The sequence below is a fragment of the Triticum aestivum genome, chromosome 7B (genome assembly GCF_018294505.1).
Source record: "Triticum aestivum cultivar Chinese Spring chromosome 7B, IWGSC CS RefSeq v2.1, whole genome shotgun sequence".
Lineage (NCBI taxonomy): Eukaryota > Viridiplantae > Streptophyta > Magnoliopsida > Poales > Poaceae > Triticum > Triticum aestivum.
The window spans coordinates 225923-238090 of NC_057813.1; the positions used below are offsets into that span (position 1 = coordinate 225923).

At 47.7% G+C, this 12168-nt stretch overlaps 1 protein-coding gene and 1 pseudogene across 1 annotated transcript; both read left to right on the forward strand.

The window, feature by feature from the left end:
* The first annotated feature begins 1045 nt into the window (after positions 1-1045).
* Positions 1046-2145, forward strand: LOC123161378 (phytosulfokine receptor 2-like; annotated as a pseudogene).
* A 392-nt stretch (positions 2146-2537) lies between these two features.
* Positions 2538-3320, forward strand: LOC123161380 (NDR1/HIN1-like protein 2). Its single transcript, XM_044579217.1, has one exon. The coding sequence runs from the start codon at positions 2560-2562 to the stop codon at positions 3055-3057; it is 498 nt and encodes a 165-aa protein (XP_044435152.1). The 5' UTR covers positions 2538-2559; the 3' UTR covers positions 3058-3320.
* The last annotated feature ends 8848 nt before the right edge of the window (positions 3321-12168 follow it).

Below are 12168 nucleotides of genomic sequence, written 5' to 3' on the forward strand. Positions count from 1 at the left end.
GGCCATTTGGGCCTCCGGAAGTGGCCGCCTGGCATGAGCTTCTTGATTGTATTGCTCTTCATGAACCCACTGTCGATGCTGGCCCGGATGAGGTTCGCTGGCGCCTTGAGTCTTCGGGTCAATTCTCCACCAAGTCCCTTTACGCGGCTATCGCTCCATCCTCCGCCCCGCCGCCCCTCCAGGCGGTATGGTCCATTCGCCTGCCCCTTAAAACCCGGATATTCATGTGGCAATGGATCCGTGGCCGGCTGCCGTCTGGAGTTGAGGTCCGCAAGCGCAATGGCCCGGGCTCTGGCCTCTGCCCCCTATGTGATACCCCCAAAGACTCGAACCACATATTCTTCTCCTGCGTGTCTGCTCAGTTCGTGTGGAGCTGCTTTAGAGAGGCGGTTGGTGGGGATTGGTGCCACTCCAACTTCCCCGACCTATTCGCCGAGCTTCAGGCCTCCCCGCTGTCCTCTCGCCACATTAGGTGGCTTGAGATTGGGGCCCTCGCGTGGACGCTCTGGACTATTCGCAATAAGCTTGTGATTCAGCGCTCCCCTCTTCGACGATCTACTGACGCTCTCTTCAAACTGTCTGGTTACTTGCAGCTCTGGCGGTCGCTTAGCCGCCCGCGGGACCGGGACGCCATCTCCGCCTTCATCGCCGACCTCCGCTCGATGGCCGTCCGCCTGTCGCCGCCACCACCGCCGCCTCCGCCTGAGCCTGATTAGTCGTCTGTTTGCTCTCCGGCCTTGGCCCCGGCTGAGCCTGTCTTTTATTTCGTGTGTGTTTTGGGCTTGTTGAGCTGTGCCCTCAGCAGTACCTCCGAACTTATTGTTGTGTGACTTGGATGTGTGTGTTCTGAACTAGTCCTTGTATGTGTTCTTGGCGGTTTGCTTTATTTATAAAGCGGGGCGAAAGACTTTTTCGGTAATTTCACTCGAGAGTCAAAATCAAGTTTGGCCGGCACTTACTTGAAGTAGGCATCACCCAAGCTGTTTGTACAACACCAAGAGAGAGCACTTGCCAATCTCTCACTCGACCTAGCTCAGTGCATCCCATGGCCAAATGCTGCCTACTGCTCCTCCTCCTCTTCGGGTTTCTCTTGCTCGAGGCGCACGTGGCTTTGTGCCACCCCGACGACCTTCGCGGATTGCAGGACTTTGCTGTGAGCCTCCGCGCCGGGGGTGTCCTCCTCCATGCCATTTGGTTCGGTGGCACATGCTGCAGCTGGGAAGGCGTGCGCTGTGACGCTGCTAGCGGCCGTGTCACGGCGCTGCGCCTTCCAAGGCGCGGCCTCACGGGGCACATCCCGGGAACCTCCCTTGTAGGCCTTGCGTGGCTCGAGGAGCTCGACCTCGGCTCCAACGGCTTTCACAACATCTCAGGGGTGCTCACAATATTGCGTGGTACCAGAACCTCACCATGCTGATTCTCACCAAGAATTTTGGTGGTGAGGAGCTACCCGACGATGGTATTATTGGAGGATTCAAGAGCCTCGAGGTGCTGGCCCTTGGTGATTGTGCTCTCAGGGGCAGGGTTCCGGAATGGTTGTCCCAATGCAAGAAAATGGAGGTGCTTGATTTGTCCAGCAACCAATTGGTGGGCACCATCCCATCGTGGATTGGTGAGCTTCACCACCTTTGCTACTTGGATCTTTCAAACAATTTATTGGTTGACGACGCACCTAAGAGTTTGGCACCACTAAAGGGGCTCGCCACCGGCGGGCGTTCACTGGGCATGGTTTTCACTAACATGCCATCATATGTGAAGCATAACAGAAGCACACTTAGACGGCGACTTAGCGAGCTCCCAAATGTCATAACAGGGACCAACAACTTTGTGACATCAGGGAGCAACAATGTTATATCCGAGAATGACAACACTGTCATATATGGGGATGAAAACACCGTATCTGAGAACAACCATGCCGTATATGGGAATGAAAACATTGTATCAGGGAACAATCATGTCGTATCTGGGAGCAAGCATGTGGTATCTGGTAGCAGGCATGGCGTAACTGGGAGAGGTAGTGTGGTATCCGGCCGGATTCAAGAATGGCATATCTGGAATCAACCATGTCGTATCTGGGAGCAACAACATCGTACCTGGGATGAACCATATTGTATCTGGGAACAACAAAGTTATATCAGGAGTTGAATGATATGATGTTGAGCCTTTGTAGTATATTTGCTCCTAGTATCCGAGGCCATGAGATGATGTTCGATAAAGATACGTTGCCACACGAGATGTCCTGCCTATGCCTCGCATATGTTGTAATACTCAGAATCTTTATGATCTAGTATATATATATATATGTATTTTTTTTTAAAAAAAGGAGGATGACCCCCTGCATCTGAAAGATGCATGCATCCATTTTATTGATTATTTTCGAAGATCTTATAAAGTAGAACAATAATATGCCACGTCTGAGGTGAGGTTTGCTTTTATACTTTGCTTTGATCCATCCATTAGATATTCCACCTCCACGTCTTAAATATTCTTCTTCTTCCTCCTCCGGCAAACCGGTAGATAGATCCAAGTACATTAAGATCAATCATATTCATATTTCATATGAGCTCCGGAGCTGCTGCAGCCACGTACGCACGAATGCCGCCGCAGCCGCAAACAAAAACAGCAGCGGCGGCAGGAGGAGGTCGGATCGCGCACCGCACCCGGGACAGCTGCGTGGCCGTCTTCTGCAGCAGGCTCTGCTCCCTCCTCCTCGCCGTCATCCTCGTGGCCGGCGTGGCGCTCTTCGTCGCCTGGCTCAGCCTCCGCCCACACCGCCCGCGCTTCGCCCTCGCCTCCTTCTCCCTCTCCGGCACGCAGGCCGCCTTCAAGGTGTCGGACCGCAACCCCAACCGCCACATCGGCATCTACTACGACGGCGCCACGCGTGCCTCCCTCCGCTTCTACGACGCGCTCGTCGCCTCCGGCCCGGCCTTCCCCGCCGGCTGGTACCAGCCCAACATGACCACCATCTCCATCGCCGACCCCGCCGCCTGGCACTCCTTCTCCGCAGCGCTCCACGCCGGGCGCCTCCCGCTGCGCCTGGAGCTCGTCTTCTAAGGCGTCCGGTTCAGAGTCAGCAGCGTGTTCTACTTCCACTCCGGGCGGCAGAGGATGCATGTCAAGTGCGACCTGCTCGTGGGCGCCGACGGCAACCTGCTCAGCGAATCCGTGGGGGCATCCTGCGACAGATACTTGTGAATTCTCATGACTCATTACCTACTTAACTTACTCTAGTAGGAGTAGATTGTTGTTGGAGCTCGATCCATTTTTATTTGCTATACATATACATCATAGGACCAACGAAAAGCAAATTAATTCGTCCGACCATGATTTATTTGGTCTTCCTTCCATGCATGCATGAGCACACAAATACTTGTATGATGCTGTTCGTTCGGGAAAGATACAAGGTGTTTTTCTTTTTCTTTTTTGAACCTTTATTACTTAGGTAATTATAAAAGGATCAATGTTTTTACTTCGTGCACCAACTTTCCTATTTCAAGTATATTTTGTTTTTTTTCTTTTTTCTTTTACGAATAGATCATATCTATTATAAAGATTCACCGGAAGGGCTGGTGAGACTAATAGTACGCCCGATGTGCGCAATGTTGTAATATCCTACTCAGTACTTACCATATTTTTTTATTATGTTGTTTCAGAAATAGCTAGGTCCATTCACTTGATTTGTCTTTAATTGCAAACTTATGAGATTAATATCTATCGTCTTCTCAGACAGTTCCACCCAAAGGGAACAACTCTTTATGACCACTAGGTTCTCACTAGACACCACACAAGGCTTGATAGAGAACTACCGGTAGAGTTTTCTCCTATAAGATCCCTAGCAAAAGAACTCATCTCATAAATTCAAAAATAAAAATACTACGTGAAACACGAAATTGCTTCATTTCCACAACATAATTACATATGGTTTTCCCTTTCGGAAGACCCCGAAGGAAATACATAAGCTAAGAAGGATACCATAATATTCTTGGTGATTACAGCGCCTTCAATATGGTGGCTATTCTAAAAAGTGGTGCTAGTTGTACTACTACTAAGGAGACTGAGAATGCTTTAGAGGTTGGTTCCTCCTCCTTTCCTTTGGGAGCCTTCTTTATTTTATTGCAGTACTCCATCCGTTTTAAAATGTAGTGCATATAGAATTTTTTAAAAAGTCAAACTTTACAAATTTTGACCAAGTTTGTAGAGAAAAACATATACATCTAGAATGTCAAATACATTAACCTTAGATACATCACAAGACGTACTTTCATATTGTATATATTTGATATTATAGATATATGTAGTTCTCTTTGTGAACTTGGTCAAAGTTTATAAAGTTTGACTTTTCAAAAAATCTATTTGCATTACATTATGAAAGATGGAACGGAGATCCGCTCTAGCGACTAGACTGGAGATCCGCTTGCCAAGAAGCCACGGGCGTCGGCGGTGCCGCACTGGCGGCCTGGGAGGCCAAGCCCTTCTCCAAAGGTATGGCGCTAGAGCCCATTTCTGTTGATGAGGCGGCTAACCCGGAATGCTTCAAGTGCGACTGGGTGGAACACTTCCAGATACAGTGACAGTTCATCCGCTCTGTGTGCGTTGCAAGGAGGAAGGGCATGCCTTCGCATACTGCCCCACGCGTGGCAAGCAGATGCAGCTCCAAATCATGGGCGGAGTGATGTCTGGCGAGGGCTTTTTCTGCATGCAGTTCGACGAAGACGAGGGTGAAGCCCAGCTAGCCGAGCTGCAGGAGTCCAATGGCGCCATCATATGTGCCGAGCATGGGCTGCTCTCCCTTCGCATCCTTGAAGAGGACCTCAAACATAAACATACAAAGAGGATATCAATTCCTAATACCAAACGATCTATTACATACTAGGGTCCATATCCTCCAGAGCTAGGGGAATTACTCGCACATTGAGGGCACAAATGAGATGAGATGAATCATGGTAAACATAATAAAAGCACATAAGTAACACAAGATTGAATCTACTCGAACTATTGTATTACAAATGGATAGGGATGAGGTGGTAATGGTGATGATGATGATGAAACCCTCTTGATGCAGCAAAATCCTTGAATCGACCCCCCCCCCCCACCCACCCACCCACCCCAATGGCCACCTAAGGCTAGGGTTTTGAGTTCTGGATGTATTTCGTGCAGCTGTGTATATCTCATCCAGAATCCAACTTTACGGGGTTGAAGTAGTCAACCAGGAGGGACTTTGGCAGGTCATACAACCGCGCGTAGGCCGTCTTGCGCTCTGGACCAGCCGCATAGGTCCAAATGCCTTCAACCCTTTTGCCACTTTTATGGTAGGTGATAATCACATTGATTGACGTGATTCCACTATAATTTCCTGGTTTTTCTTCCGTACTACTCTTTTTGCTCCAAAAGACATATCCTGGGAAGTCGACAAAAGATAGCGAGCGAACGTAGTAAAATTCCACAAAGCCTACTGTGTAAGCACAAAATAAAGACCAAAAAATTCACATAAGTTGGACTCATCATCAGGCACCTTCAGCAGGAGGCGAACAGAACGAGGGGGGGAGCCAAATGAGTAACCTCGCAGGTGAGGGGGAGAGCCGGGTGGGGAATCTCTTATCTTCATATTTTCTCTAGGATAGTAGAAGTTTTTTTCTTAAGACAGTTATGGTTTGAGGATGAAGAACAACAGTCACCACAAGAGATCCCTCATATCCATTTGCCATCTTGGCACTGAGGGAGGGAGAGGGCTCAGGTACTTAAGAGTTTTGTGGCTGTCATTGACGTCTTTCTAGTGGCCTCATAGTGCTTTGTGAATTTCTCATGAAGGCAGAGAGGTTTGCATCCTCGGAGCATATTATTTATAGTTTATGTTATTGCATCATGTTGCTTTCACCAGTAGAAAACAGGGCTTTGGTCCAAGCCGGGTCAGCCCATTAGTCCCGGTTCAGTCCAGAACCGAGACCAATGGGGGCATTGGTCCCGGTTCGTGAGCCCAGGGGGCCCGCCGGGCCATGTGGGCCATTGGTCCCGGTTCATCTGGACCTTTTGGTCCCGGTTGGTGGGATGAACCGGAACCAATGGGCCTCGCTCCTGGCCCACCACCATTGGTCCCGGTTGGTGGCTTGAACCGGGACCAAAGGCTCCCCTTTAGTCCCGGCTTATGTCACCAACCGGGACCAATGAGGTGCCTATATATACCACTCGCTCGTGAACAGAGCACCCCAGTGCTCTGTTTTTCTCTGACCGATGGGGAGAGGGCTTGGTGGTGCTCTAGCTCACCTCCTATGCACACAAGGTGTTTGATGGAATGCCCGAGCCACACTACTTAAGATTTATCCTCTCCAAGCTCGACCTCCAAGCTCCATTTTCCATAATATTTGTCTAGGTTTAGCGGTCCGTCACGCCCCGTCCCCATCTTCACCGCCGTCGATCACCGGCGCCGAGCTCATCGCCGGCACCACCGTGGTGAGCCTCTTGTTTTATCTTCTTTCTGAAAGGAAAAATATTCTTACTTGTATGTTTACATAGATACTTGTATTATTTTCTTACTTTTATTATTGCATCTTATATAGTGCGATGGTTTTGGTATCCGCCCCCGTCGGCCCTCGTCCTGTCTATGATTCGGATGTGGTATATATATTATCTTTATAACTATTGGTTCATTTATTGTTTATGAAAATTATGCCGACCAACGTGACATAGATTTTATTTATGTAGGATGTATGTGAATCGGAAATGCCAACCGACCCTATTGTCGAGAGGTTAAATTTAGTTGAAGAAGAAAACAATTTGTTGAAGGGAAAAATAAAAAAATTGAGGAGGAGAAGATGATATTGGAGTTGCATGTTGCGGATGTCGTCGATGATCACAAGATCAAGATGGATGCAATGCGCTTGAAGATTAGAAAGATTAGAAAATATGCCATTCATACCGAGGCTTGGTATCATTATGTCATTGGATCAATTGTTACCTTGGTTGCAATTATGATCGCATTTGTTTTCACATTGAAATGTTTTACATAGTTTCAATGTATGGTTTAATTAATTAGATGCTCTGGAGAGCTATATGTTGTTAGATGAGAACTATGTATGCATTTTGGTTTTAATGTGATGATGAACTTCTATTAATTTGGACACTTAATTATATATAATGCACGTAGGTGAACCGGCAATGGATGTACGGTGACAGACACACCCACGAGTACATTAAGGGCGTGCATGAGTTTCTCGATGCGGCTGAGGCAAACAAGCAGAATGGTTTTATGTCTTGTTCATGCACTGAATGTGGGAATACGAGGTCTTACTCTAACCGGAAAATCCTTCACTCCCACCTGCTTTACAAGGGTTTCATGCCACACTATAATGTTTGGACGAGGCACGGAGAAATAGGGGTTATGATGGAAGACGGCGAAGAAGAAGAGTACGATGACAACTATGTGCCCCCTGAATACGGTGATGCTGCAACGGGGGGAGCTGGTGAAGATCAAGAGGAACCAGACGATGTGCCCAATGATGCTGCAACGGGTGAAGCTGCTGAAGATCAAGAGGAACCAGACGATGTGCCCGATGATGATGATCTCCGCTAGGTCATTGTCGATGCAAGGACGCAATGCGAAAGTCAAAAGGAGAAGCTGAAGTTCGATCGCATGTTAGAGGATCACAAAAAAGGGTTATACCCCAATTGCGAAGATGGCAACACAAAGCTCGGTACCGTACTGGAATTGCTGCAGTGGAAGGCAGAGAATGCTGTGGCTGAAAAAGGATTTGAGAAGCTACTGAAAATATTGAAGAAGAAGCTTCCAAAGGATAACGAATTGCCCGACAGTACATACGCAGCAAAGAAGGTCGTATGCCCTCTAGGATTGGAGATGGAGAAGATACATGCATGCCCTAATGACTGCATCCTCTACCACGGTGCATACAAGGATCTGAATGCATGCCCGGTATGCGGTGCATTGAGGTATAAGATCAGACGAGATGACCCTGGTGATGTTGACGGTGAGCCCCCAGGAAAAGGGTTCCTGCGAAGGTGATGTGGTATGCTCCTATAATACCACGGTTGAAACGTATGTTCAGAAACGAAGAGCATGCCAAGTTGATGCGATGGCACAGTGAGAACCGAAAGAAAGATGGGAAGTTGAGAGCATCTGCTGACGGGTCGCAGTGGAGAAAAATCGAGAGAAAGTACTGGGATGAGTTTGCAAAGGACCCAAGGAATGTATGGTTTGCTTTAAGCGCGGATGGCATTAATCCTTTCGGGGAGCAGAGCAGCAATCACAGCACCTGGCCCGTGACTCTATGTATGTATAACCTTCCTCCTTGGATGTGCATGAAGCGGAAGTTCATTATGATGCCAGTTCTCATCCAAGGCCCTAAGCAACCCGGCAACGAAATTGATATGTACCTAAGGCCATTAGTGGAAGAACTTTTACAGCTGTGGAATGAAAACGGTGTACGTATGTGGGATGAGCACAGACAGGAGGAAGTTAACCTTAAGGCGTTGCTGTTCGTGACCATCAATGATTGGCCCGCTCTCAGTAACCTTTCAGGACAGACAAACAAAGGATACCACGCATGCACGCACTGTTTAGATGACACTGAAAGTATATACCTGGACAAATGCAGGAAGAATGTGTTGGAAATATGCCCTAGAGGCAATAATAAATTAGTTATTATTATATTTCCTTGTTCATGATAATCGTTTATTATCCATGCTAGAATTGTATTGATAGGAAACTCAGATACATGTGTGGATACATAGACAACACCATGTCCCTAGTAAGCCTCTAGTTGACTAGCTCGTTGATCAATAGATGGTTACGGTTTCCTGACCATGGACATTGGATGTCATTGATAACGGGATCACATCATTAGGAGAATGATGTGATGGACAAAGACCCAATCCTAAGCCTAGCACAAGATCAAGTAGTTCGTATGCTAAAGCTTTTCTAATGTCAAGTATCATTTCCTTAGACCATGAGATTGTGCAACTCCTGGATACCGTAGGAGTGCTTTGGGTGTGCCAAACGTCACAACGTAACTGGGTGGCTATAAAGGTACACTACAGGTATCTCCGAAAGTGTCTGTTGGGTTGGCACGAATCGAGACTGGGATTGTCGCTCCGTGTAAACGGAGAGGTATCTCTGGGCCCACTCGGTAGGACATCATCATAATGTGCACAATGTGATCAAGGAGTTGATCACGGGATGATGTGTTACGGAACGAGTAAAGAGACTTGCCGGTAACGAGATTGAACAAGGTATCGGGATACCGACGATCGAATCTCGGGCAAGTATCGTACCGATAGACAAAGGGAATTGTATACGGGATTGATTAAGTCCTTGACATCGTGGTTCATCCGATGAGATCATCGTGGAACATGTGGGAGCCAACATGGGTATCCAGATCCCGCTGTTGGTTATTGACCGGAGAGTCATCTCGGTCATGTCTGCATGTCTCCCGAACCCGTAGGGTCTACACACTTAAGGTTCGGTGACGCAAGGGTTATAGAGATATTAGTATGCGGTAACCTGAAAGTTGTTCGGAGTCCTGGATGAGATCCCGGACGTCACGAGGAGTTCCGGAATGGTCCGGAGGTAAAGAATTATATATAGGAAGTGCTATTTCGGCCATCGGGACAAGTTTCGGGGTCACCGGTATTGTACCGGGACCACCGGAAGGGTCTCGGGGGTCCACCGGGTGGGGCCACCTGCCCCGGGGGCCACATGGGCTGTAGGGGGTGCGCCTTGGCCTATATGGGCCAAGGGCACCAGCCCCAAGAGGCCCATGCGCCAAGAGAAGAGGGAAAGGAAGAGTCCTAAAGGGGGAAGGCACCTCCGAGGTGCCTTGGGGAGGAGGGACTCCTCCCTGGCCGCACCCTTCCTTGGAGGAAGGGCCAAAGGCTGCGCCCCCCCCCCCTCTCCCTTGGCCCTATATATAGTGGGGGAAGGGAGGGCAGGAACACCCAAGCCCTGGCGCCTCCCTCTCCCTCCCATGACACATCTCCCTCCTCCCGCAGCGCTTGGCGAAGCCCTGTTGGAATCCCGCTACTTCCACCACCACGCCGTCGTGTTGCTGGATCTCCATCAACCTCTCCTCCCCCTTGCTGGATCAAGAAGGAGGAGACGTTGCTGCTCCGTACGTGTGTTGAACGCGGAGGTGCCGTCCGTTCGGCGCTAGGATCATCGGTGATTTGGATCACGACGAGTACGACTACATCAACCCCGTTCTCTTGAACGCTTCCGCGCGCGATCTACAAGGGTATGTAGATCCACTCCTCCCTTGTTGCTAGATGACTCCATAAATAGATCTTGGCGACACGTAGGAAAATTTTGAATTATTGCTACGTTCCCCAATAGTGGCATCATGAGCTAGGTCTATGCGTAGTTACTATGCACGAGTAGAACACAAAGTTGTTGTGGGCATTGATTTTGTTCAATATGCTTACCGTTACTAGTACAATCTTGATTCGGCGGCATTGTGGGATGAAGCGGCCCGGACCGACCTTACACGTACTCTTATGTGAGACTGGTTCCACCGACTGACATGCACTAGTTGCATAAGGTGGCTAGCGGGTGTCTGTCTCTCCCACTTTAGTCGGATCGGATTCGATGAAAAGGGTCCTTATGAAGGGTAAATAGCAATTGGCATATCACATTGTGGTTTTTGCGTAGGTAAGAAACGTTCTTGCTAGAAACCCATAGCAGCCACGTAAAACATGCAAACAACAATTAGAGGACGTCTAACTTGTTTTTGCAGGGTATGCTATGTGATGTGATATGGCCAAAAGGATGTGATGAATGATATATGTGATGTATGAGATTGATCATGTTCTTGTAATAGGAATCACGACTTGCATGTCGATGAGTATGACAACTGGCAGGAGCCATAGGAGTTGTCTTAATTTATTTATGACCTGCGTGTCAACATAAACGTCATGTAATTACTTTACTTTATTGCTAACCGTTAGCTGTAGTAGTAGAAGTAATAGTTGACGAGACAACTTCATGAAGACACGATGATAGAGATCATGATGATGGAGATCATGGTGTCATGCCGGTGACGATGATGATCATGGAGCCCCGAAGATGGAGATCAAGAGGAGCAAAGTGATGATGGCCATATCATGTCACTATTTGATTGCATGTGATGTTTATCATGTTTTTGCATCTTGTTTACTTAGAACGATGGTAGTAAATAAGATGATCCCTCATAGTAATTTCAAGAAAGTGTTCCCCCTAACTGTGCACCGTTGCGACAGTTCGTTGTTTCGAAGCACCACGTGATGATCGGGTGTGATAGATTCTAACGTTCACATACAACGGGTGTAGGCAGATTTACACACGCGAAACACTTAGGTTGACTTGACGAGCCTAGCATGTACAGACATGGCCTCGGAACACAAGAGACTGAAAGGTCGAGCATGAGTCGTATGGTAGATACGATCAACATGAAGATGTTCACCGATGTTGACTAGTCCGTCTCACGTGATGATCGGACACGGCCTAGTTGACTCGGATCATGTAATCACTTAGATGACTAGAGGGATTTCTATCTGAGTGGGAGTTCATAAGATGAACTTAATTATCCTGAACATAGTCAAAAGGTCTTCGCAAATTATGTCGTAGCTCGCGCTTCAGTTCTACTGTTTAGATATGTTCCTAGAGAAAATTTAGTTGAAAGTTGATAGTAGTAATTATGCGGACTAGGTCCATAAACTGAGGTTTGTCCTCATTGCTTCATAGAAGGCTTATGTCCTTAATGCACCGCTCAGTGAGCTGAACCTCGAACGTTGTCTATGGATGTTGCGAACATCTGACATACACATTTTGATAACTACGTGATAGTTCAGTTAAACGGCTTAGAGTTGAGGCACCGAAGACGTTTTGAAACGTCGCAAAACATATGAGATGTTTCGAGGGCTGAAATTGGGATTTCAGGCTCGTGCCCACGTCAAGAGGTATAAGACCTCCGACGATTTTCTTAGCCTACAAACTAAGGAGAAAATCTCAATTGTTGAGCTTGTGCTCAGATTGTCTGAGTACAACAATCATTTGAATCGAGTGGGAGTTGATCTTCCAGATGAGATAGTGATGTTTCTCCGAAGTCATTATCACCAAGCTGCTAGAGCTTCGTGTTGAACTATAATATATCAGGGATATATATGATGATCCTTGAGATATTC

Coding starts and splice junctions, on each gene's coding strand:
- LOC123161380 (XM_044579217.1), top strand. CDS start 2,560: ATGAGCTCCGGAGCTGCTGCAGCCACGTACGCACGAATGCCGCCGCAG.